Below are 27376 nucleotides of genomic sequence, written 5' to 3'. Positions count from 1 at the left end.
CAATCGCTCGAACTACGAACAGCTGATTGTCTCCTCCACGGCAGATGGTCTTTGAGCACAGATTTGCATTCATTGTCTTCAAATCTGTTTTCGCGCTGGTGTTCTAGATTTCAGCAGCAGATCTATGCGCAGATCAGAATACAAAAGGAGAAGCAAGAAAATGACACCCAGCCAGGAGGATGTTTAATAGGCACCGCGAGCAGCCCCGCGCAGTTAAAAAACCGTCTAGGGTTTCAGCTGTTCGGTGAGGCTGACTGCCACCGCCTGCCGGCCACCAGCCCGCGGCCAGCACCGCGGCGACCGCGCGCGGTGGGCGAAGTTTCCACGACTCCCCCGTCCCTCCCCGCCCACTACCGGGGGCTTCGGGAACGGAGAGGTGGGGAGGGAACCGGAGGACCCGCGGGAATACGCCCCGGCCGCTCGCGCACTCAGCCCGCCTCGATCTGTCAGCAACCTCTCCTCCACACGGGTGCGACTGCCGCTCGCGCCCGCCCGCGGGTGTTTTCCTTAGGTCATGGACCGTTTTCCCCAGCACTGTATTTGAGCAGCACTTGCCCCTCGCTCGTCCGCCCCACCCCATCCCCCGCCTTCATTCATATGTTCTCCACTCTCAGCAACGTGCAAGCCGCACACAACATCTGATATCACCATGGAACTCCAGGAGACCTGGGGAGCCATTCAGGGAGCTGGGTGCTCTGGGGGACGTTTGCGCAAAACATAAGCACATGTGGCCACGCTCACAAGCATGCACACAGATCCGAACCCCGGGAACGAACGTGCCTCCCGGCAGGCTACAAAAACCTACATCTAGAGGCAGGATCCAGGGAGGCTTCCCGCAGCCAGGCCGAACCCCTGCGTCCCCAGCCCGCAGAGACCCGCTACCCTAAGTCAGTGCAGGGTGTGGGGGCCCCCCAATCCTGCGCACGCACATGGGGTTCGTGCTAGGACTCGACGCCCGCAGCTTTCTGTCCCCTTTCACCTCCCGGAGTCCCGGCAACGCAGAGCGTGGCGCGCGCCGCCGGAGGACGCCGGCCCGGCTTGCCAGGCGCCGGCCAATCCCGCGCGTCCATGCAAATGAGGCTCCTTATCGGGCCGCAGCTCCGCCTCCCGCAGCCAGGGCCGTAGTAACCCATTCATGGGGCCCGAGCGCGGCTGCAGCCGGGCTCCGTGGCGCTCGCAGCCACCGCCTCCTCTCGGCTCCAGGTCTTCCCCTTCTTTTTACAACTGATCCTGTTGGGGATTTTTTTTTTCTAAATTGGAACGGTGGGGAGGAGCAGGGAGGGGGGACCTGGAGGAAGGGGAGAGATTAGGCAGCCATCAATTTCCTCCAGTTTCTCCCAGAACAGGTGATGCTTCTAAATTGTGATCACTTTCAGGAGGCAGCACTGCAGCTAGAAGGATGCGAGCGACCTAGGGTGGAGTGGCTGAGGCGGCAGATCTGAACTTGCGGAGGATAAGAACCCAAACTTTGACTACATCAGTCCGCACCTCGCCAGTGAAGCAAAGGACGGGTTATCTTTTTTTTTTTTTTCTAAGACTCAAACTTGGGCACTTGATCCCTTTTCTTGGATTGCTTTGGAGGAGACGATTTGCTGGCAACGTTGGGAACAGTCAGGACTGTGTTGTAACTCTTACTTTTAAAGCGACAGTAGAGGATCAGACTTTTTAAATGTTTGGAATTCAAGATACTTTAGGAAGAGGACCAGCTCTGAAAGAGAAATCGCTGGGCGCGGAGATGGATTCGGTCAGGTCCTGGGTCCGGAATGTCGGAGTGGTGGACGCTAATGTCGCCGCGCAGAGGTAACGACACGGCCGCGCAATTATTATGCTGTCTCTCGCTCTTACGGTCTGTCTCTCCGTGTGCACCCCCCCGCGCTCCCCGTGCCTTTCTCTCTCCCTGTCCCCCCATCTGTCGCCCAGGCCCTGCGCGCTGGGGCTCGCCCTCGGGCAAGCAGATCGCTGCAGTCAGGCGAACGCTCACCCGGCAGCCGGCACTCGAGTTTCTGAACTGCCTGGGTCGTAGGCGTTTCTCTCCTTCTCCTTTACCACAGTCCACTCTTTGCAAGGAAAAATAAAGTAGCCCCCAACATCTCCCAGCTCAGCCCCTAGTCCTGCAAGCCGAGCCGGCCTGGCCCCGAACGGAGCGTGAACACCGGCGCTGGCAGTGGCGGCGCGGGAGGAAAGCCGGCTTCCTGGCCACTCTCGGCTTCGCCACGCCGCCTGCGAGCGCCTACCTCCCGCATCTTGCTGGGCGATTCCTGGAGCCCGGGAGGCCGGCGGCCAGAGGGTGGCGGCGGCGAGGGGAGCGGGAGAAGCCGGAGCGGCTGCCCGGGAAGGCGAGGCGGCCGGGAGCTCTGGGAGGGGGGACAGGCTGGAGGGTCCCGGCTCAAAGATAAAACAGTGAGCCAGACGAACGGAGCTAGGGAGCTGGAGAAAAGAAGAGATTTAAAAGAAGAGAAAATACTGAGTCACAGTAGAAAGAGTTGCGGAAGAAGAAAGAGGCGAGAAAAGGCGACCAGCAGCTAGACTGGCTCAGGGATCGCCAGCCTCTGGTTTTGCGGATCCCTGAAGTTGACTTTGTGTTTAGGCGTCTGCGTGCTGGGATAGTAAATACCATGTCCGGGGTGCCACCCTACGAAGACATTACGGTCCCACTCTCTCATCACCACTACTGAGTTGGGATTTGTGGCCTCCAGGTCCTTGTCTGCGAGAGAGGCAGCCCTTCTACCCCCAAAGAGCCGATGAACTTCTTCCACTACCCTCGCTTCCCCTGCTGCCCTCCTGGCCACCCACATTTAAGTGCCAACATCACACGGAGAAATGATCCCTTTCCCAAACTGGCCAGGTGTCCCGGGTAGAGCGAACCGGCCTCTACCCTTGGAGCAGAGAAAGCAGAAGTTTTATCGCTCCAGGACTTGGGCCGGCGGCGGTTCCCTCCCTCCTGTGGCCCGGGGAGCGCGGATTTCCCTCCGGCAGACCGCACAGCGCGGCGGCCGCGGCTTTCCGCAGCGCTTCGGGACTGGCCCGCCTGCGAGCTAAGGGAAATAAGGCAGCACCGCAGAGGCAACTGTGCCGCGCATTTCCTTAGCCGGGCTCCTGAAAGACGCCTCCCTCGCTTTCCTTCCTTCCCGGGATCAAAAAGTTTGTTGAAGCTGGAAGGAGCAGACTTAGTAGGGGAGAGCTTAGCCAAAATGTTACCCCTTTCAAAAGAGTGAATGAAGGCGCTTGCGCACCGGGGTTCAACCTGGGAGACCCCAGCGCCGCAGGGCAGCTCCCGCAATCTGTGCGTTCACCTCAGCCCCAAGTCTTCGGTGAAATGGGATCTGATGGCCAGGTGGGCTGTGACTGCGACCGGTTGGCTGGGAAGCGTGTGCACACACTCAGCACGCTCGAGGGCGCCTTCCGGGTCCCCCAACTTGGGTTTCACCGTCACTGGGTTCGGCTGGCGCCGCCGGAAAACGCAGCATGAGTGGGGATCGCGTTGGCCCCAGGAAAGGAGGTTCTCGCCTTTTAACAGTTTGGCTTTTCCCCACCTAGCACCTCTGGGAGGGAGGGCCCCCTATGTCGGTCATCTCATTTGTGGTGGCCAGCGATCCCCGGAGCTGGTCGCGAGGATTCCGCCCTGTCTCTGTCCCAGGCACAACTTTTCGGAAGAGCGAGGCAAGCAGCCCAAGGACCCAGACCTGGACTCTGTGTTACTCTCCCGCCTGCCCCTTGGGGTTCTTACCCACTACCTTTCCCAGTCAGCATTTGGGCGTTGTGAGCAGTGGGTCCAGGACTGATAACTCGAATTAATACTAAATAAAAGGGTCGCTTCTTCCAAAGCATAGGAGGCACTTATTCCCCTAACCCTGGGCCCCAGCTCTGCATCCTGATACACCCAGCAGTACCACCTGAGGGAGTGGATGGAGACAGCCCCACGGTATAGGACGCGGGCCACCTCCTTAGGGGACCACTCTGGGCCTGTGTCTGCAGCCGGGGTCTTTCGGTTTCGACTAAAGACGGGATGGTGAGTGGCCCAGCGGTGGGATGCCGGACCACTTGGTGGTGTCAGAGACCCCAGGTATCAACCCTGCCACCCAGCCCCCGTGGCCACGGTGACTCCTTTAAGGAGTCTCCTCTTCCTTATCCGAATTGGAAAAAAGGCCCGAAGGGTTCAGAACTCTGGACCTGGGAAGTGGACCCCTTACCCCTCTGCAGTGCTGTGGGCGGTTAGTAACATCGCCTTTTTGTGCTTCCCCGTGTCTTGTGTTCCCCCGTTTTTCTCCCTGTGCAGCGGGGTCGCCCTGTCCCGGGCCCACTTTGAGAAGCAGCCTCCTTCCAACTTGAGGAAATCCAACTTCTTTCACTTCGTCCTGGCGCTCTATGACAGGCAGGGCCAGCCGGTGGAGATCGAGCGGACGGCCTTCGTGGACTTTGTGGAGAATGACAAAGTAAGCGGAAAGTACCCCCCAAACCCCGCGGCCTAATAACTCCCTCTTGCGAAGCACTAAAGATTCCATCTGTCACTCTCGCGACACTTTTCCACTCTCATCATCAGGGATGATAAATCGAGGCTACTCACCCCCAGCCTCTAAATCAGTCGATTTCCCGAACCTCCTCCCATCCCCACTCCCCCAACCTGGAGCTGGAGGAGCGCTCCCGGCTCTGTGCACCGAGCCTGGAGGCCTTAGTAGCGCCTGGTTATGGACTGACGGCGGAGCAAACGCCCCTTGGACTAGTTAAAAAGTACACCCAAGGCCGCCGCTCCCCTTCTCTGGGTTAATTTTAGTTATTTTGCACCTGCGAGAGCCAGGTGGCCTGAGTTGCGGCACTAAGTGGAAACCGGCAGCCCAGCCTTGGCTTGCCTTCTGGCCGTGTCTTCTCTCCTGTTCTGTTCTCCAAGGCAGCGCCTCCTCCAAACTCAAGCCTGGAATTGGGGGCTGGGTTCGGTCTCAAATGAAGGACAGTCCGCCGAAACCTATGTGTGACCAAAGGAAAATCCCTTGCCCTTTCCGGGTCTCCGTGTCCCCAGCTGTACAATGTGAGCTTTAGAGTAGGCACTTCCCAAAGTCCCTCCTGAACCTGGAACTCAGTCCCTGAGCTCGTGGCCCTGCCTGCGCAGTCCTCGCGGGATAGGCCCGAATGCTGCCTTTCCAAATGACAAGTCCCTTCACTTTTCTGCCAAGGGAAGCCTTGGGGCTTCCTAAGGACAGACAGAGCCCGATGGGTTGGGTGGTGCCTGTTTAAAGGCAGCTTTGGCAAGTGGTCCGGTTGTCGGAAGCTCAAGGGTCACACTTCTGAGGACATTTTTAAGGGAGACAGAGGGCTGGAAAGGGTCAAGTGGCTACGAGTCTTGGCAAGTTTCCGGGGGCGGCCAAGGACAGGCAGATGCTCATGCCCTTTGACCTAGGGCTGAACAGGGGGTTGCTCAAAGCTGCCTTTTGATGGGGAGAAGGGATGTGAGGTGGGGATTCACTGTCTCCTCTTTCCCTCATTTTGGGGGGCTGGAAGGCAAGGGAATCGAACGCTGCCTGTCTTTTCAGGAACAAGGCAACGAGAAGACCAACAACGGCACTCACTACAAGTTACAGCTCCTCTACAGCAACGGTGAGCTCTTCTACAGCAACGGTGAGCCGGCGCCTAGCAGCCGGCTTCCGGGCCACACGCGCTGACCTTGCCATGATCACTCTCAGGGATCGCATGGAGCCCAGGGCGGCGGGAGGCTTGCCTGGGACAGGGGACTGGGAGGTCACCGTCTCCAGGGCGGCTCAGCATGGAGAGGCTGCTTGGGCCTCAGACCCATGGCAGAGAAGGGTTTGGGGTGCCCGGAAGGGGCTCTACGGCCCTTGACTCGTGCCCCTCCGGTCCCCGCAGGTGTCCGCACGGAACAGGACCTCTATGTCAGGCTCATCGACTCGGTCACCAAGCAGGTGAGCCGGAGGCCACTTGGCTTCTCTTCGCCTGTCTCTGACCCCGACCCCCAAACCCCCCAGTTTGTTTCTGACCTGCCCCTCCTCCACGATTTCCTGGGTCAGACTCCACAGATCCCTCCACGTCCCCCTCCCAGCACCTTGTCTGCTAGGGAAGACTTTTTTTTTTTCTTCCCTGTCTCACCAAGTGACCTGTTTTGTCTGGCTCAGGGAAACCCTGGGGGCAGTAAGAGGCGAACAAAAAGGATGGAGAGGAAACAATTATTGGGAGATTCAGTTCCCCCAAACATTCCATTTTGCTAAGAATGATGTTCTCACTGGGGCAAACTTCTCTATGATTTCAGTCGAGTCCAAACTCGGCAACCGCGCAGAATGTGCTGCGGGCGGGAATTCCTAATGCGGTGGCAGGTAGTGGGAGGGAAAGCGATGTTGTGCTTGTTCTGAAGTCCCTTCTTTCCTTGCCCCCCACCCCTCTCCACATCTTCCTTTCCTGCCACTACCTCCTTCACAGCCCATCGCTTACGAGGGACAGAATAAGAATCCGGAAATGTGCCGAGTTCTCCTGACGCACGAAGTGATGTGTAGGTAAGAGCCGCCTTTTCCCAGGCCTTCCTGGAGAGCCCGCAGGTGCTCCAGCCCGGCCTTGGCGCGCCGCGTTCCCGGGACTAACTTTCAGGACTGAGCGCTCGCAGCTGGGAGGCCTCGCGGGCAGACGGGCACAGAGTGTAGATCCACGGAAACCCTTTCATGCAAGTGTCTTAAAGCATAACCATTGGGACTCAGAACGACTCGGGATTCCACCTCTCTGATGTCGCAGGAGTTTCCTCCGGCTACGTGGAAAGTCTCCACTGTGCCCTTGTCAGTAGTAGTGGTGGAAGCGGGCTGGGCAACCCCGGGCCGGGTTTGGGATCGGCTGGAGTTCCCGCCGGGCCTCTTGTGGTAGATTTCCAGTAACTCCACTTGGAGTTACTGAGTGAAAGCCCTGGAACGACTCCTAGTCTGGGCGAGGGACCACCAGAGGGTCCAGCGGCTCATTTCCGGGGTGCTTCCTGGCACCCAGGCACCTGCTGTGATGCGTGGGCGTTTCTTCCTCCCGGGAGGTTGCTCTCTTAGGAGTTCTCGTGTCGGGGGAGTTTCTCAGGTCAGAAGGAACTACCTGGAAGAAAGATCAGTCCAGTTCCCACCAGCGTTAGGAGGGGCAGGGAGAGGACCCGCTGGGAGATCTGGAGTGTGGAGCAACAGCTGGATTCTGATGTTCACGTCGTGAAAGGTTCAGTCTACTGGCGTTCCTGCACCTTTCCCATCTTCCTTTCAGAGACCAATCCATTCCACCTTGAGTCCTGTGCATTCCCCCCCCCCACCCTTTTTTTCTGCCTGACTAGAAGAAAGTTTAAAAAATCAGAAGAATTGCATCTACCCTTATTCTTTCAACAAATGTTTATTGAGTGCCTAACGTGTGCCCGGTATCGGTTGGGTGCTGGGGATCCCACCGCAGACAAGAAAGGATATAAATAGGAAACTCTGGGAAGAGTGTGGCTATTTTATTATGAAAATTTAAATGTCTGCTCCATACATGCTTTTCTTCCTCCAAAAATCTTTGATTGGAGGGAAAGTCTCAATTCTTCCTTACTTGGCTATTGCTTTAGTCAATGTCTCCTAACTCCAGACTTACTAGCTTTGGGTAATTGCAGGTTATCTGATTTAGTGTGTACTGTTTTACGGGCAGCTCCCTGAAGCCCTGTCTCCCTCCCCAACCCAGTCAGGAAGAAACCATAACAATCAGACATGTTTGTTTTGGTTTTGACCAAGTATCAAAACAAACTTTCCAAATGCCAGTGGCTTCAGCTGAAAGCAATGGAGGCTTCCTTGCTGGAGTAGCTGGGGGGAAGGCATTGGGAGGAGTAAGAAGATAGATACTCCAATATCTCAGGGACGTTTGATAGATTTGTTCAGAAAGAAAATACAGTTCTGAGATGTAGTTCATATAATACCTAGATTTAAATAGAACGCTTTGATTAGGTTGGTTAGTTGAAGGGAGGTTTTTCTTTTTATGCCTTTGTTTGGAGAGATTACCTCCTGAAAAGGAAAGAAAACAAAAAACTGATCCATTGTCTGATGAATTATACCTATCATTTTAAATAATACTTGCATGCCCCATCCAGCTGTAGTTAAGACTGACATTTTTATTTTTAAGCCCAATCAAATCCTCCTCATTTTATGCTGTTTAAGTAGCAGCATCAATTTTTAAAGCCTCTAGTTTAGTCTGCATTAGTAACACAATATAAAAATTTAATGTACTGTAACTTCTCTGCATTGGAGACCTGGGAAGATGCTCTGCTGTTTTCTTCCCAAACTACAATTTAAAATAAATATTAATTATGTGTAAATAAATGATCCATTGGATGGATACTGTCTGCAGCATACGTGTGTGTGTGTACATGTGTGCAGATGAGATGGGTAATGGCAAATATTAGATGCATCCAAAAGGGAAGTTCTCATTCAATCTGTCAGTTAGAGCTGGTTGATACTCCAGGAAGGGGGAAAAGTTCCTTCTCTTACATTTTAAGAGCCAGTTGTAGCAGTCAATGATTGAGAGATGAATCAGGTGCCCTGTTTCTCAAGGGTTATTGCATATACTTAGTTTCATTTGCATAGTGTTATTTGGCATACCTGGGCACTTCCCCGGATGGTTTTATGTTCCGTAATCTTTAGTAAAAGCCTCATAAATCTGTGTTTAGCTTTGAATGGGGAACAAAGCAGAGACAAAATAAATCTCTTTAGGAATAACTTTTTTTTTCTCCCTTCCCCAATGGTCTCTGTTCCTCTCTTCCCTGCTTTGGTTCATTTTGCCAATTATTAGCAAGGAGAAATCTAGTTGTTATGTCGCTGCCAGCCACCCCTGAGCCCTCAATGCTCAGAGGGTTAAAAGATATTATAATTTGAACAGAAGTCGTCTCAAGGCCTACAGCTGGCTAATAACAGAGTTGTATTGAGCTCGAGCAAACCCCACAGCTGTGACTTTTCGCCACAAGGCGCAGGCTAGACAGGGCCCTAATCAGATGGGCCAGCCGGGCAGTGGGGCCAGTGTCTTTATCGGCCAGATGGTGTGAATTTAGACACTTTTGTTATGCAATCACAGGGAGGAGTTGGGGAGAAGAAAACAAAACAAAAGCCACCATGCTGTGCGCTTATTTGAGTTTGAAATTAGAGACAGATTTTTGAAAGTTGAAGGTTGAATTTTAAAAACTATTTTGGAGGGGAAAGGGACACACTCGCTTGTCGTGAGCTGGAGTTTGGCTGACGGGACACTCTCCGTCCAAGGCTGGGGCTTTTTCCCTTTCCCCAGCCATCTTTTATTCCTCTTTTTCTCTTTCTGAAAAATGCAGGTATGATTCAGGATTGTGATAAGAGTTCTCATATTTCCCCACCTCCCACTTCCAACTTGTTTTATTTTTTCTCTCTCCTTCAAAGACTCCGGGTGGAGATGGGGAGAATAAATTGAGAGTGTTTCAAGTAAAAGGTTCTCCAAATAAGTACTAGAATAAAATAAACCAAACCAAGCCAGAGAGAAACAGTGGAACAGCTTTCATTTTCATTCATTAGGAAAAAAGAGCACCTCTGAGTCTCTCTGGGGTTGTTACGAACACAGTCTTAACCTATTGCCAAGCTCAGTTTCCTCTTCTCTTTGTTTTATTTATTTTTTATTACTTTTTTTTTAATCTTAGAGTCATTTTTAGTTTTAGAAAACACTTATCAGGAACTTCAGACTTGCTTGTTGGAGAATAATCCTAAAAGCCTTTTAACTAAAGTAGCTGAACCTGAAGTTGGTCACTCAGGCTTTGTTTACACAGCAAAGGGAAGGCAGAATTGAGTTTATCATCTGAGTAATTCAGGGACCTGGTTTCTTAGCTGTTCCACACTGTTTGGGGAGTGTAGGTTCACAAACATCTCAGGTTCTCCACTTCCCATTGCTTGTGCTAATATTGCTGGCAGGAGGACTGAATGCCGTTAAAAACAAAGAACGACTAGAACATATTAGTGAGAACTTTTCTAAAAAAAAAAAATAATTTGCTTTGGCCAACTTAACAGACCCAGAAAAAAATTTAAGATGGGCTCAAATGGGGCTAATTCAACCAAGTTCTATTATTTTTATACCTTTACTATTATAGTTCAATGGCCAAGTATGTTCTATGTATGTTTTGTGCTGAATATCAACATTAGAGATGATATTTAAATATGTTACTGTTGGAAAATGGAGGATTGGATCCTAAAGTTTATCTGCATTTTTCTTTGAATATCATTTCCTCCCAAGTTCTTTCCCTACATTATACTACACTGGCACCAGGCTTACATTTTTATCTGTTTTCTTTTCCTCCAGAGGAAATCCCCACGGAAGGCAGCTGAATTCAGCTGAACAATTTTGAAAACTTACTCAGCCCCCTCAGAATCATTCCTACCCAAACTAAACAGATTGGCACGTTCTGACAGTGTGTGCTCTTGTAATTAAATTGTACCCGGCATTGCACACATATTTGGGGTTAGGTTGACATGCTGGTGATGTCAAAGGGGAGAGTCTTGCTTGAAGGTCTGTAGGTAGCTGGCATGTATGGGTCTTTTGAAACTGTGTTGCTAAGAAAAATGGTTTGCCTGAGCTGCAAAGGTATTACGTTGACATAAGCAATATTCTAGAAACAGGAAAGGTGGGAGAAATGGGTGGGGGGTAGGGATTTGGGAAGAGAGACAAGGGCTTTAGGAGGTGGGAGAGCAGCTGGCCTGCATTTTTATTGGTGTTAATCTTGGGATGGATTGAAATTTTAAAAGTTAAGACCTAATATAATTTCAAAGGCCAAATATTATTTCAGAAAGTCCCAGTGGCAAACTCTGGTATTTAAGAAAGTTGAGACCATTTTTCTTTTCCTTCCTACTAATTTGATTAAATTTCTTAAAACCTCATTGTGCCCATTTGCTGCAAATGTTTAAGCATCTCTCAAGTATATTTTACTTTCTGAGGATGGTAGACTTACTCACTTGCGAATCCACACACCCATGAAAGAGGTGGGTTTAAAAAGTTTTAAGATATTTATTTGTTTATGTTTAATTCTGTGGAGAACCAGAGAGGGCAAATGAGCTGCAGAGAGCCACAGAGCTAGGACTGAGGCTTGGCATGGTGGCATACACCTGTAATCCTAGCACTTTGGGAGGCCGATGTGGGCAGTTGGCTTGAGCCTAGGAGTTCGAGATCAGCCTGGGCAACACAGCAAGACCCTATCTCTACCAAAATGAAAAATAAAAAATTAGCCAAGTGTGGTGGTGTGCACCTGTTGTCTCAGCTACATATGGGAGTCTGAGAAAGGAGGATCATTTAAACCTGGAAGGTTGAGACTGCAGTGAGTCATGATCATGTCACTGCATTCCAGCCTGAGCAACAAAGGGAGACCCTGTCTCAAAAAAAAAAAAAAAAAATTCTAAGACTGGGTTGGTGCTAGGCCATTGGGTTCCTGCTGTCACATGACTTCCCTTTTTCCTTATGTTATCACCACTTTCAAAGGGTGCTCATGGAATCCCCTAGCCTCATGGACTTAAACCTAGAAGACACTCTAGAGAGAATCAAATCCAACACTTTCACTTTATTCATAAGAAAGAAAAAGCCCAGAGGGGTTAAAGACATTTGACTAAATTTGTGAAGCTGGTTGGTGACAGCTTGGACACCAGAACGCTGATTCCCAGTTCAGCAATCTTCCTAAGGTATCATGTCAAACTTATGCTACAGAAAAACTACCATGGGCAGGGCAGTGTTCACATACAGTTTGGTTATTGTTAGTGTGCTTACTCCTTAGGCATATTCTCCAACCAGTATGGATGATAAAGATTTTTTAAAAAGCCATGTCAAGGCTACATCCTTAGCCAACTATAGTTGATAGTGGACCATGTACCTGAGATGAGCTGAGAGGTATTCAGAAGTCTGTAGCCCTGATAGGCAGCAGATGGGCTCCCTGGTGGTAAGGGAGTGAATTCCCAGTGCTTCTTACCAGCAAGCTTCCTTTGCCCTTCTCACATTTGTCTAGGTATTTTCGAACAGATACCTTTGGATTGGAGTGTTTTGCACCCCTCTCAGGTCCTAGGGAGTACTTTCTGTTTGTTGTAATTGCCCCAGGGGATCTTCTTTATCTCCCTCTCAGCTAATCCTATCAGCATTTATTGAGGTCTTTCTATCAGGTACCCAGCACAAGAGGGACGTCTTGGAAAGTGGAGTTTTCAGAGCTGGGACTTACAAACAGTGGGATACCATTTCTGTTTCAGACTTGGTGAAAATTATTGGAGCTACCATCCAACAGCTCCTTGCTTCATTTTCCTCGTATTTTAAAATGTATACCATAGTTCTGGTCTTCCTACTTCATCTGAAAAATGATGGAAATAAGTGAATGAATAAATGTTTATAAAGTATAGCAAGATCTCTGGAGAAAGATGTTATGTAAATAAGGTTTATAGTAATCCTGGCAGCCACTTGCAGTCTATTTTACATATTTTCCTTCCTCTCGTTTCTTTAATTACTTACTGAGCCACAAATATCTAAAATATCATAAAATCATTGAATATCAATCTGGAAGTGACCTTATCCATCTTAATATCCAACCTTCCGTGGTTCCGATTACAAATATGACTCATGGGGAAGTTGTGATTTGCTGAGAATTAGCCAGCTTCTAAATCACAGAGTGAGAATTTGAGTATATTTTGGCTTCAGGTTCAGTGTTTTTTATTTTTTATTTTATAAAACATGGTCATAAATCCTGCCCTCAAGTAGCTTATAGTTGGGAAGCTACCTTAGACAGATTCATTTTTTTTTTCTTCAACTTTTATTTTAAGTTCAGGGGACCATGTGCAGGACGTATAGGTTTGTTACATAGGTAAACATGTGCCACGGTGGTTTGCTGCACAGATCAACCCATCATCTAGGTATTAAGCCCAGCATCCATTAGCTATTCTTCCTGAGGCTCTCCCTCCCTGCACCACCCCTCTGACAGGCCCCAGTGTGTGTTGTTTCCCTCCAAGACAGATTCACGAAGGTGAATGTTCTTGTGGCCAGGCACTACAGCTCATGCCAGTAATCCCAGCACTTTGGGAGGCCGAGGTGGGCAGATCACCTGAGGTCAGGAGTTCAAGACCAGCCTGGCCAACATGGTAACAACCCATCTTTAGTAAAAATACAAAAATTAGCTGGGCGCGGTGGCACACACCTGTAGTCCCAGTTAGTCAGGAGGCTGAGGCAGGAGAATTGCTTGAACCCAGGAGGCAGAGGTTGCGGTGAGCCAAGAAGGAGGCATCAAGCCATTGTACTACAGCCTGGTGACAGAGCCAGACTCTGTCTGGGGGGAAAAAATGTTCTTGTCATGTGCTCATTGCATTTTCTTGATTTAATAAATTTCTTTCACTCTTGGTTCCTTCCCAATCTACAGTCGATGCTGCGAAAAGAAAAGCTGTGGAAACCGAAATGAGACTCCATCGGACCCAGTCATAATTGACAGGTAGGGGGAAAAAGTGATTTTTCAATCATTTTTGGTTCCTTTTCTTCATGAACCTCAACTCTGAGTACTGATCCATGGAGCTTTGCTGTCAAGTTGGTTTCATGTTATTTCAAGTCACTAAGCTCATCCAACAAAGGCCTCCTCATGCTGGCCTTTCTTGGAAGAAGCCAGAATCTTCCTTTGGAAGACGTGTCTCTAAATCTGTGGTGGAGTCTTTTCCAGGTGCACCAGCTTCAGCCTAATAAGTAGTATGTGTGGTGCAGGATATAAGCGATGGCACCTCTCCTTTCGGGCAGGGTATGGTCTCAATCAGTTTTCTAGAAGAAGAAATGTGCCCCAAGTTAAGTGGCACCCACTTTATTATTCTCGGTGATTGCTGCTTGGCTGGAAGATTATCAATTCAGATTATGGTTTAGGGGATTATGGCAAGCTCTCTGCTGTGTTCAGGGAGATTCCTTTCTACCATGGAGGATTGCATTCTGTGTTCTATGTTATATTCAGAATGGGAAAGATTCTTTGGGACAAGACACTAATTCACTGAAATGTGATTTAGGCATCCTCAGCTGTCTGTTTTTTGTGATTGGAAACAGAACTTACAAACCAATGAAGAAATACCAAATTAACTTCCAGAAATCATGTAATTTTTAAGAAACCCCATATTCCCATCCCTAATTTTTTTTCTCTTTCGTTAAAAAATGGAATAATTCCCTATTGCTTCTTTCTTTGGGTTTTCACATTTCTAGCCAGGTCCTGAAATGGATTGGAGAGACCACAGTCTCCAAAGTTGTTATTCCAATATTCCAACAAATTCTCAGTTGGGAGAATGGAACCTCTGGCATTCTTCCCAGAAAGCCAGCTTGGTTTCTTCGTGGAAAGTATAGCATAGCCTAGGAACTGAGGAGGCTGGAATTCTGATCTTGTCCTAGCTTCTGACCTTGGACAAAGCACTCAGCATCTTTGTTCTTCAATAATATAATGATGGGTTAGGGGGTGCAGTCACTGCTGTAGGCTTCAAGAGGCTACTGAAATATCAATGGCATCTTTGCAGTGTTCTCTGAGATGCTTGAAGAGGATGATGGGCAAATATAAAATGTTTGTTGGATGTGTATAGTGTCTTTGCCATTTTAGAAGGTTCCAGTGAGCTGCATTTTAGGGAGCTATTGGGGTTGCTCTGGTCTTTTTTGAAAGTACAGAGAAGCTTAAATATATAGAGTTGCAAGGACTCTTTGGAGTCAGTCATTTTCCTCATCTAGCTGAAAAATCTGAACGCTGAGCGGTGGCATGACTTGCCCGTGGTTGTGCAGCTGGTTGGGCAGAGCTGGCATTAGAACACAGCTGTCCTTACTTCCAGGCTGGGTGCCGTAACTCACGCCTGTAATCCCAGCACTTAGGGAGACCGAGGTGGGCAGATCACTTGAGGTCGGGGGTTTGCGACCAGCCTGGTCAACATAGTGGACCCCAGTCTTTATAAAAATACAAAAATTAGTCAGGCATGGTGGCACATGCCTGTAATCCCAGCTACTTGGGAGGCTGAGGCAGGAGAATCGCTCGAACCCAGGAGGCACAGATTGCAGTGAGCCAAGATCACGCCACTGCACTCCAGCCTGGGTGACAGAGACAGTGAGACTCTGTCTCAAAAAAAAAAAAAAAAAAAAAAAAAGGAACACAGCAGAACTGTCCTTACTTCCAGACTGTGCTTCTCTCCATGGCCACAACCTCATTCTCCCAGCACTTTTTCTGTCCTAACTGATGAGTTGGATCTGTTCATTTCTGTGTTTCCCAGGGATTCTCTGGGAGACTGGATGCATATGAGAGCAGCCTAGACCCTGTCCTTTCCGGCCTGTGGATTGAGCTCACTAATCTTGATCTAGTCTTTTCCACTATCTTTAGCTTCTCTTTTAAGAAGGTACTCTAACCTCATGACTGTTACATCCTTTTTCATAATAAACACCCTGTAAACCAGGTTTAGAAATGTTTGCAAATCTGTAAATACTCACCTGCACCTTGCTTCTCATAAGTACACACCTTAATGGCTCTGCACTAAGCAGGAGCTCTTACTTTAAAGAACTACATCTCACTACATTCACCGATAAAGTTGAATATGCTCATGTTTTCTTCCTATGTAATACACATATTACATGTACAAAAGAAAGTATCTTTGCGTCTATAGAGAGAAAAGATTTTCATATTAGGCGCCTTCATAGTTTGTGCTAGCATGCTCTAAATTCTTCTGAGAAAGTGGAAATCGTATCTTGGCTACAGATTATGAGTTTTATGTGACTGTGGCATTTATTTTTACTATCCTATGTGCAATAAAATAGCCCAGTGATGTCTCTGCCTCACTTGAAATGTGCGTTACTTCTGAAATGTTGCATGTCTACACATGGAAACATACATACCAAAGGGTACTGTAAATTGTCCAGTATCAGGTTTTAAGTGAGCCCACCTTACTATAAACAGATCCATTTGTTTGGCTTGCTTATTGTAGGGCTTTTTTTTTTTAATTTAAATTTTAGGGTACATGTGCACAACGTGCAGGTTTGTTACATATGTATACATGTGCCATGTTGGTGTGCTGCACCCATTAATTCATCATTTAACATTAGGTATATCTCCTAATGCTCTCCCTCCCCCCTTCCCCCACCCCACAACAGTCCCCGGTGTGTGATGTTCTCCTTCCTGTATGATGAGTTCATGTCCTTTGTAGGGACATGGATGAAGCTGGAAACCATCATTCTCAGCAAACTATCGCAAGGACAAAAAACGAAACACTGCATGTTCTCACTCATAGGTGGGAATTGAACAATGAGAACACATGGACACAGGAAGGGCTTTTGTTTTAAGATAAGAGTTCTCTCACTGAAACCTTGTCTCATCGCTCCTGAATGTCTTTCGGGTTTACCTTAGCCTTCTTGCCTTCATTTTCAGAAGTAAAATGGCATGAAGCAACCTGAGCACCATAGTGGGATCCCATCTCTACAAAAACTAAAAATGCTAGCCAGGTGTGGTGGTGCACACCTGTGGCCCTAGATACTCAGGAGGCTGAGGTAGGAGGATCACTTGGGCCCAGGAGGTGGAGGCTGCAGAGAACTGTGATCGTGCCACCATATTCCAGTCTGGATGACAGAGGGAGACCTGTCTCAGAAAAGAAAAGAAAAAAAAGGGCATAAAGTCAGGTTTCCATTTGTTGAAGGTGGGAATGGTGCTTACGGTATCCAGGGGTTTGGATCAGCCTTGCGTCTGGTCTCTGCGTCCATCTGCCAACTCCGTGGGTTCCCTCACAAGCCCCAAATGGGTGCAATGTAGTCTATTTTGGATTTCCTCTGTGTAAATATAGAACTCTGTTCCTTGTCCTTGTTCCTATAATGCCAACTAATTATCTCCTCCCCCTTCTCACCTAACCTTACCAGATGCAGTTAATTTACACTGTCTGTCTTTGCGTTTTCTGACACAACAGGCACGCTCCACTCTGGCTCAGAAGAAGTCTGTTTATTCCCTTGAAATGTGCATGTTCCAGGGAGAGGGAGAGGATGGTTCCCCAACTTTTCACCACCAAGGACCCCTTAAGCTTCTTCCTTGGTGAACACAGGGTTTTGCAGGACTTTGCCTTCCAAACTGCTATGGACAAATAATAATGCAGCTATAATTCCATTTTTATTAATCAAAAACGTATAACAAAATGGGAGGGAAAAACATCTCCTCTCAGAAATGCCCTTGATACCATCAATGGCCAATTAAGAGTTTTTGATTGGGATGAGATAACCAGTGTTACCACACTGACTTGGGAGACTTCCAGCTCAAACACAAAACAACTTGGCTTTCTGGTGAGTCCATGTGACCATATCCCAGCAGATCTTCTGTTTCTAATAGGCTGCTTGAAATACGAAAAATCGCTTTCACTACTTTGTGGCCCTTTAATTGAAAACCGTTGGAGTTTACAATAGGGGATCCTCCATTAAGGACTTAGTTCTCCCCTTCTCAACTTAGCCCCAGAGTTGGAGTTTTTTCCCCCAATACTAAATTACTCCCTGCCTTAATCTCTCTAGAACATAAATTTATTTTCTATTTTCATTTTTTTGTTCAGTATGCTTTTGTGAATTCTTGGGCAACTATGCCCCTCTCCAAAAGGCTAGACCAAAACACAGCCTAGCAGGACTTGCTGCTGAATCAAGGGTCTCCTGATTAATTTTTAGTGTAGAAATCCAAAGTCCCCATCAGGGGAAAAAACCACAAAACAGAACAGAACAAAACAGAAACACTAATGAAACATCATTCTTACTGTGGCCTTCAGCTGAGCTCTTGTCTATAAAGGCCTGTGTGGTAAATAAAAATAAAAGGCTCAAATGGATTTGCGTTTGTGTTTTAGAGGGAAGCTCTAATTCAAACTTGGTTGTTATGGGCTGTGTTCTTTTCAAACTCTCTTCTCTATCTGGCAGGTTCTCTGACGATCCAGTGAGCCTCTGGGGGGCTCAGGATAATCTGGTGATCTGTGAGAAGAGGACTTTAGGGACAGTCTGACTAATGTGGGAGAAGGAAGATGAGTCCCTATTGTTCCTGTCTTTGTCAGCCCCATAAAAAGTCAGATGGATAGAGAGGGCAATAATTTATTTTGAATCTTCGTAGGCTACCCATGTGCGTACTGGTAGGGTATTTTCTAGTAAATAAATAAAGAGGAGGTCCAACCTATTTCTCACACGCTAAATATCCCAGTCTTTTGTCCCTGGACATTGGTCTCGTATATTTCTGAGCTCTGTTCCCAGGAGGACCACTTTAAGTGTTGATGTGTTTTTGTTTATTTTCTTTCTTGAGAAACCAAACAAACAACACAATGACCTTCATTCAAAAGGTTTATTCAAAAAGATCTGAATAAACTGAAGTTTATTTGCCCATGAAGGCTTCTCCTGACACCATTTTCTTTTTTTAAAAATTAATTGTGGTAAAATACATATAAAATTTACCATCTTAGCCATTTTAAGTGTGTAGTTCAGTGGCATGAAATACATCCACATTGTTGTGCAACTATCACCACCATTCATTTATATAACTCTTTTCATCTTGCAAAACTAAAATTCTGTACCCACTGAACAATTCCCCACTACCCATCTCCTACCCCCGCAAGCACATGGAAACCACCATTGTATTTAATGTCTCTATGAAGTTGACTACTCTAGACACCTCACGTAAATGGAACCAGGTAGTATTTATCTTTTTGTTTCTGGCTTATTTCACTTAGCATCACCTCAAGGACTCTCCATATTGTAGCATGTGTCAGAATATCCTTTCTTTTAAAGGCCGAATGATATTCTGTTGTATGGATGAACCACATTTTGTTTGTATATTCATCTGGCAATGGGTTGCTTTGACCTTTTGGCTACTGGAAATAATGTTGCTGTGGACATGAGTATATGAGTACCTGTTTGAGTCTCTGCTTTCAATTCTTTGGGGAACATACCCAGAAGTGGAATTGCTGGTCTAGATGGTAATTACATTTTCATTTTTAAAAGGAACTTCCATATTGTTTTCTATAGCAACTGTACTATTTTGCATTGCCACCAGCGTAAAATGCTACTGCTATTTTACATTGCTGCCAATGTAAAATAGTACAGTTGCTGTAGAAAACAATATGGAAGTTCCTTATTGTTCTTCCATATTGTGCATAAGCACAAGCAAGGCTTCCAACTTCTCCACATCCTTACCAATCCTTGTTTATATTTTATTTTATTTTATTTTTTTGATAGTAGTCATCCTGATGGGTGTGACTCTTGTTTTCTTCTTCCACCATCTTGGTGTGGGCATTGTCATCTGCTGGTCTCACCTCTGGTCCAGGCTTGTCATTGGCCCTTCTCCTGCTGTCTAACACAGTCTCTTCCTGCCTTTCTCTGCCTCATGAAGTAACTTGTTCTACTGAAGCATATGTTTGGATCTACTTTCCCCTGGGCCGTACTTGTTCTTTCTGTCTCTCAAGTGTATTTCTTAACTCCAGTGAAGTGCGATTTGTGGGATGGAAACTTTTAGAGAATCATGGTAGAAATAGAATTTGGGTAGTAGTTGGAGTTGAGCTGCAGGTGAGATTTATATCTACAAGGTGACCTATGTCTGCAAGGTGACCATTACCTCCCATTCCTCGGAAATGGGCAAATCAGATATATCAGCAGTGTTATCTCCTGAGTGAAGATTTCTGGCTCTGAGAAGGATACATAAAACCAATAATAACATTTATCTAACAGTTAATTGGCACTTATTGTATGTTGGGCATTGTGCTATGACATTTGTGCTAGTAAAATCATCTTAATTCTCAATGGTTGATAAAAGTCTCAAGTTTGAAGGAGTTATGTAACTCAGCCAAGGTCACATAGCCAGTTTGCTTGTGAAATTGGAATTTCGTCAATAGGTAGAAATTACAGAGAGAAAGATTTTGGTGTAATAGGAAGAAAAACTGCAGAGTTAAGAGCTGTGAAGATGGAAGGGCCTGGTGGGTGTGATCTGGAAGAACTGATAGGAACACTGGAGGGGGAATCTGTTATTGTGGAAGGAGTGGGTGCTGTTGGCCCCTGAAGTAGCATTTAACTTGAGATTGTGTGAGTCACATTCAACTGTGTGACAGATTTGACAGAATGTCCGTCCTCGGCGTGACTGAGGAGTGGATAGTGCAGTGCAGCAAAAAGGCCTCGGATTAGGAACAGAAGACCTGTGTTGGGCCCAAGAACATTTCACTAGTTAGCTATCTAATGTTACAGAGGTCAAGAGCCTCCTCTCTGTGACTCAGTTCCCCTATTTGTCAAATGAAGTGCTTTGGGTTCATGGGTGACTAATACACTACCTTCCAATTCTACTTTCTCTGATTCTTGCTGAGGCCTCAAGTTTGGGGGTCAGGTATGCTAATTCATCCCTGCTCCTCAATAATTTACCGGAGTTATTAATATATATGTCTTCTCTGTCCAGACTCTTCATCTCCAGTATGGGAGAACCCAGTACTGTGAAGAGCCCACAGAAACCTGGCCCCAGGCTATTAAAAAAAATTTCTTTTTGAGACAGGGTTTTGCTCTGTTGCCCAGGTTGGAATGCAGTGGTGCAATCATAGCCCATTGCAATCTCAAACTCCTGGGCTTAAGTGATCCTCCCGCCTCATCCTCCCAAGTATCTGGGACTACAGTTGTGCCACTATGCCGGGCTATCTTTTAAATTTTATTTTTTTGTAGAGACAGGGTCTCACTCTGGGCCCAGTTTGGTCTCAGGAATTCCTGGCCTCAAACTATCCTACTACCTCAGGCTTCCACAGTGTTGTGATTACTGGTGTGGGCTGCTGCACTCAATGTATTTTTTTTTTTAAGTGAAAATTTCATTCTCTCAGGGAGGGTTTAGATTTTCTCAATAAAAACCACAGATTATCTATCCAATGTGAATGCATCATTCTTTCATGATCTTATTCCGTTGTTTCCTAGCAAAACCTTTGTTAGTTTCTTGGCCATTTCAGGGAATTACAGGTAAGATAAAGGACTCTGTAGCTGGGAAAAAGTGTCCCTATGGATTGAAGCTCTTCATTGGAGGACACTGGAGCCAAGTGGTAAAAAAGAAACAAAATTTTGTTCGAGAAAATGACTCTCCTCCTCATGATTGCAGAGGTGGTGCTGGAAAGTTCGCTCATGTAATTGGGTTAGTATTTAAGAATTACACTTATTCTGCTTGCCTGGCCAGCTTCCTGACACTAGAGTTTTAGGATTTGATGCAAACTAGCTTAGTTGTGTATAAATGGGCTCGTTCCATCATTCATTCACTTGCTAAGTCCTTATGTTATTCAGTCATCAAGCAAAAAATATTTGTGAATGGCAGTGAGAGATCAGCAGGGAATACAATAGGCATGGTTCCCGCTCTCATGGAGCATACAGCGTAAATAAGCACACAAAAAATACGTATTCACAAAATACAAAAAGCGCTCCGAAGACTAGGTCAGTGGATGGTACCTAGGTCCCAACATTCGAATCCCATCCTTTCTTTCTCTGTGGATCCCCCTGTCCGGAACACAGATCTTGAATTTTTCCTCTTTTCTCCCTTTGTATACACTATTTCCACCTGGAATACCCACCACAAGCACTCTGCCAATATAAATCCTATCCCTTTTTCAAGACCTAGTACAGATTCTACTTCCTCAAAGATATTAATTCTTGTAGTGAAAATCTTTTCTCTTGACATTTATCACAAATTCTTACTCTTGTTCAGGGGTATGGGCATTATTTATTTATTTTATCTATTTCGTGCTTGCTTTACATTTCCAATTGTATTATAATTCTTAGATATCAGACATCACATGGCATTTAAATCTTGATGCCAATATTTATTAGCTGTGTGATGGTGTTAATAATACCTCTCCCCTTAAGTTGTTGTGCTAAATACATTAATGTAAGGTGCCCACATAGTGCATGATACAACAGATGCTTTAAAAAAAGTCAGGGCAATTATCCTGTATCTCACATTGCATCTTTGTAGTGGCTTGGATGCTACAGACACTCCATAGATATTAATTCACAGATTAATCTCTGACTGCCAAGCATTGAAGAGTTTGGGTGATTGAGTCTATTGCCAGTTCATATAGGACCATTCCTGTGACTTCCTGCATTCTACAACCTCTTAGCGATCTTATGTCCAGTGGCAGATAGGTACAGAACAGGCCCAAGAACAGATATCTAGGGTTGTAAAGCAGAATAAAATTCTTACTTATATTTAGTAAATATTTATCAAGGGCCTATTATGTCATGGACCTTGCATGGGGTCTTAGGGATAATAAGATTGAGTAAATAGAAGGCTTTCCCACTAAGAGCTTGGAGTTTATGTGGAAAAACAAAGGATGTGTAGATATGACTAGGATGCTATGCAAAATGCAAAAAGTACCATAAAAGAGATAAAAGGATAAGCACTCTGGAAGATCTGAAGTGCGGAGATAATTTCCATCATGGCAGAGATAGGTGGGGTGATGGCTATACCTCGAATATTTACAAATTGGGGCAGAATGGCCTTCTAGGAAGAAAGTGTGTTGGAAAAGGCACCTGGAAAGGAAAGAATTTCCTAAACCTGCACATAGTTTTAGAGGTACTTGGCTACATGTGACGAGAGACAGTAAGAGAAGTTGGAGAGATTATTTGGGCCCAGATTTTGGAGGACTTTATATGCCCATACAAAAGTATTTTGACATTACTTTGTTAGTGATGGAAGATGTAGAAGGGTTTTGAGTTGTGCCATTTCATGATCAGGCTGGTATTTTGGAGACAGAACTTTGAGGATGGATTGGAACACGGAGAATGGAAGTAGGGGAACCTGCTAGAAAGTTTTTTCCCTGCCAGATACTCTGGTATCAGCCACTGGAGGGAAAGGTCCTTTTTCTTACCTCTTCACACCCTGCTTCCCCTCCCCCAGCACACTCACCACTCCAAAGCTTTTGCTGATGTTGCCGCTTGTCCCCATGAGTACGCGTCTTCTTTGTTCACTGGGAAGCTCAGATTCATTGCAGGGAACTGCTGTTATACCATCTGGCAATCTGTGAATTTTTTAGTAGCCTGGATGTTTGTGAGAAAGCAGAAACTCAGGCCAGAATCCAAACCATTTATAAGTAATTCTTTAGAAAAGAGGGAGAAAGATGAAAACCAACTCACCATGACTAGCATTCTGTCATTCAAAGTGCTTGCCCAAGACCTCTGGATCAATTCCCAGTGAAAATCAGAGGACCAACTGGATGGACGTGGTTATTAGAACAGATGATGCCATGCTTCAACTTCCAGCTTCTTCCTTATGAAATTGTGTGATGTGATTAAATAGCAGATTTGCTAGGAAGTGGATGGGTCAAGGAGCAGAAGAACAGTACTCTAAAATTGTGCTGTGCTGGAAATAAGAAGTAGGTATTTGTTTTTGGAAGAGACATCTCTTTGCAAACTTATCCAGCTGGCTTTAGGAGGAACAAAGGTCGTGGAGCCTGGGAAAGATTAGGATAAGACTATATATTTATCCAAAGAGGACCTCCCAAAACTGCCAGTTATTATCTTTCTTCTTCTATTGGAGTGAACAGGGCTGGATAAGTTCTTTGGGCCCATTTTTGACCCAGCTAAGAGACTGGCATGCCAAATGGTTGGGAAATGAGACCTATATACCAAGGAGAGAAGGAAGTTATCCACAGATGATTCGCAGATTTAGGATTCTACCCACTAGGGATTGACTAGATGATTTGTTTGCGAATTAGAATCTTGTAAGAATTGTTCTTTGTTGCTGTCTTCTACACATTGACCTAGAGTTGCAACTGGAGGGGACATTTGATCAGAAAGAGAAGTAGCTGAGTGATGAGAGGCTTCAAGCCTGTCAGCCAGCCTAGATCAAAGCCTATAAGGAGTCAGCATTTCATCAGTCTGGACTGGCTCATTGATGAAATGGTTGTCCTCCAAGAAGTTTTGTTGTAACCTCAAAATTTCCAGTGAAGGCAAACTTTCCTGGTCCCCTCGAGACCACCAAGGAGCTGGAGCTGGTGAGAAATGCAGCAGCTGCCCACATTTAACAAGAGCCTTTGAGAGGGAAATAAGGGGAGAAATTCCTAACTCCATGGATGTGATGACAGAAATGGAGGAATTTGCAGAGATGGAACAAACACTTTGGGACTAGTACCTGAAAAAGCCCCTAAGTAGCCAGGACTTTTAAAACAGAGAACTCACAAGATGGCAGTGAGATGAGGGCTGGGGCTATTGTGTCTCTGAATGCTGCTATTTCCATGTAGCCCCTCCAAAAAAGCCCCAAGGTGTGGGTCTCTCTGGAGATAAATGGTGAGCTGTTTTGGTGCTTTATGCACAATTGTACAGGACATTTTTCTAATTAATTGAAAACGACGTGCACAACTCATTTTAGCTACAGACTGGAAATGTTATCCCACATTACAGAGTAGAAAACCCAATTGAAGATCAACAATTTCGGGAGCTGTGTAGCTGGCCAAAGACTCAGTTGGGATAAGAGACAAGGTCTCCAGCTCCCAGAACAAAATCTAGGTGGTCTCTGCAAGGAAAGGGACAAGAGAAACAGTGGGATTCACATAGAATAGATTGTGGCTGAATTACAAGGCTTCTAACTGAACTGAAGGCTTGGAGGATTTCCTGAAGGTCTGAGGATTCATTACCTTTCAAGCACATGGCTTGGGGCAAACTGATGGCATTTCACTTTACTATAATCAGTGATTTTGTGTGGAGCTGGTTTCTTACATGCAAAAAGTATTTTCTCACTTCAGAAGATACACATAGGAAATAGATTTCTGACACGTGAGCTGAGGACTCAAAGTGGCTGTTGTTCTTGTAGTATGATAATAACCACAGTAAAATTTGGCATCAGCACCGGTTTGCTTACTCCTCTGTCATTCATTCATTCATCCATTCATTCAATTCTTCCCTCTCATTGAATCTAGAGTTGCCATATTTAGCAAGTAAAAACTAGGATGCTACTTAAATATAAATACCAGATAAACATGAATGATTTTTTTAGTATGTATATCCAAGTTAAATTTGCATTTCAGATAAACAATCATTTTTCAGCATAAGTTTGTCCCATGCAATATTTGGGATATACCTCCACAGAAACATAATTCATTGTTTATTTGAAATTTAAAATTAACTGAGCATCTTGTATTTTATCTGGCAAACCTATCTGAATCCTGGTTTCTTATGTGAGGAGTTGGAAAGCAGTGGCCCTCAGTGTGGAGGGGGAAGAGAGATGTTGTGTGGCCATAACTGACTTCAGACCCAATCAGCATATGCTATGGCTCCTTTATTTTAGTGATTTTTAAATCTTTATCTGGGGCTCATAACCTTTGCCTTCTGATCTATACAGAAGCTGATTCACACGTAGGAGATTCACTTAAAAGGCAGACAGGTGAGCAGAAAGCATTATTGGGATCCATCAGCATTTTCCCCTCTTCTTTGTCAGTTTCTCCTCACAGACTCCCTCCTCATGTTCAGTCTCTTCCCTCCTTTTTTGTCACCTCTCAATGCCTTGGTCTCATGGTCTGTCTAGACCCTGCTTTATGGACTTGTCACCTCCCCTGGATTGTTTTTGCTTAGTGTCCACTGTCCAGCCCCTGTGCACTTTAATTCTGACTTCCCTAAAACCCTTTGTTTAGCATTCTCCAAGTCTGCTTCTGCAGCACTTTAAACATGTGGGATTGTTTAGGCTCGAGTGATAAATTGCACAGAGTTAAAGGTGAAGGAGAAGCTCCACTCTCTCTTCTTGGTTGTGGCTGACGCTTGAACAAGAGCCAGACTTTACTTCGATTTAACGCTAACAGTCCGCTCGATACTTACCCAAGCAAATGTAGAGTGGCTAATGCATTTTATCCTCCAGCTGGCAAGGCACAGGATGAAGAGTAACCACCCTTTAGACCTGTATCTGGATAATGTAGAGAACTGGAGAAAAAAAATCTGACTTCGAAAATGTGATGTCGTGTAGATTCAACCTACATAGCAAAAGGGACAGCAAAGTTAACCCCACCCCTGCTTCCTTTACTTGTCTTTAATCCACCACCATTGTCTCCATCCCCTTCTTTTTCCTTTGTTTACCTTTCCTCTTCCTGCCTTCAGTTTTTTGGCCTCCCTTGCTTTCTATCCATTGCCCTGCATTTCTAGTGGGTGTCTAACCTTGATTCCTACTCAGGCAATGAGAAACATTTCCCTTAGCGACTTGCACCCCAGTGCCTTTCTCCTAAAGACCTCCCTTTCTTCTTTTCATTCCCCGATGAAGAATAAAATGCTGGTTTCACTGTAGGTGTCCCATTTATAACTCTGGGCTGGCGGTTTTCACTTCAAGTGGCGTCCATTGAGCTTGTAAATTGTATTGGATCAGTGAGCCCTTAATGAGACCTCCAAACCCAAACACTGGAAGTCTGCTGGGATTTTATTGTTCATAAAGCTTCTTCCCCGGGGAGGGATAGAGTCATTAGGTGTGCACTGTGTTTAATATTTGGTCATGACAGGAAGCAGTAATTTTCTATTTTTATGGTGGCTTCTGAGTTTTTAAAGCAATTGTCTAATTCCCATCACTGAGACTGGAAGCAAATTAACTAGACAGTGAGGAAAGCCTGAGTAAGGGTGGTTTGGGTTGGGGCACATCTTTCTTATCTTTCTCCATCCTGTGCCTGACCTGCTCCACCTTTGATGGTTGGCACCTGCCTACACATGGGCACACCTTATCCTTCGAGCCCCCTGAACTCTTCCTGTCAGGTAGAAACATTCCTTCTCTGCAGAGAAGGTGGAGCTGTGCCTCCCCACTTCTCAACCCCTGGGAAAGCAGGCAGTTTTGAGCATGATGTCCATTCTGAAGATTTTCAACTTAATCCAGCTTAAAGGTAGCTCCAAGTTGCAGTGTAAGTTCTCCCTGCCTCTTGGGGTGGGAGATGGCTTTGGCTTAGAAACTTCTGAAACAGAGACAGACCAGTTGCTCTCAGAAACCAAGCACCCAGAGACCAGGAGAGAAAGAGCTGTTGGTGAGTTTGCATGGTCACCATCAGTTGCCCAGGCTGACCTGTGATGTCAGAACAAGAGGTGGGAATTTCTGAGTACATGGGCTCAGCTGCTGTCTAGTCACATCTGTACAGGGCCATAACCAGCAGATGATCCTATAGGTCCTGGGGCCAATGATCTGTTGGATTCTGGCTGCTGGCCTACCCTGACTGTGGGATTTGCAGTGCCATGGAACCAAGATTCTATGATGTAATTCCAAGGACAAGGAGGAAGAAGCAGAAGTCCAATTGCTTGGATTGAGATCTATTCTGTCTGTGGAATATCTTGGTCTCTTCAGAGCGTTTTCCCTGGTAGAAAACTAACATTGAGGCTTCAGAGACCTGCTTCTTGGGGATGCCAAAGCCAACCTTTTTTTTTTTTTTTTTGAGTTTTACAGGCCCAGTGGGAACCAGCTGAGCAAAATTATCAT

The 27376-nt window shown here is 46.1% G+C and overlaps 1 protein-coding gene across 2 annotated transcripts in view; it reads left to right on the top strand.

Moving 5' to 3' along the window:
• The first annotated feature begins 1115 nt into the window (after positions 1-1115).
• Positions 1116-27376, top strand: part of EBF2 (EBF transcription factor 2) — a 204508-nt gene continuing 178247 nt past the window's right edge. The window contains exons 1-6 of one of the 2 annotated variants that reach the window (XM_519669.8): positions 1116-1800; positions 4277-4433; positions 5526-5589; positions 5857-5912; positions 6424-6497; positions 13367-13435. In XM_519669.8, coding sequence (XP_519669.2) covers positions 1670-1800; positions 4277-4433; positions 5526-5589; positions 5857-5912; positions 6424-6497; positions 13367-13435 — 551 coding nt within the window. In that variant the 5' untranslated portion in view covers positions 1116-1669. The other variant, XM_054656602.2, reaches the window with a different exon arrangement.

Source organism: Pan troglodytes, chromosome 7 (assembly GCF_028858775.2).
Source record: "Pan troglodytes isolate AG18354 chromosome 7, NHGRI_mPanTro3-v2.0_pri, whole genome shotgun sequence".
NCBI classification, from domain to species: domain Eukaryota; kingdom Metazoa; phylum Chordata; class Mammalia; order Primates; family Hominidae; genus Pan; species Pan troglodytes.
Note: the sequence above shows the minus strand (reverse complement) of the source record. Positions and strands in the feature narration are given on the sequence as shown.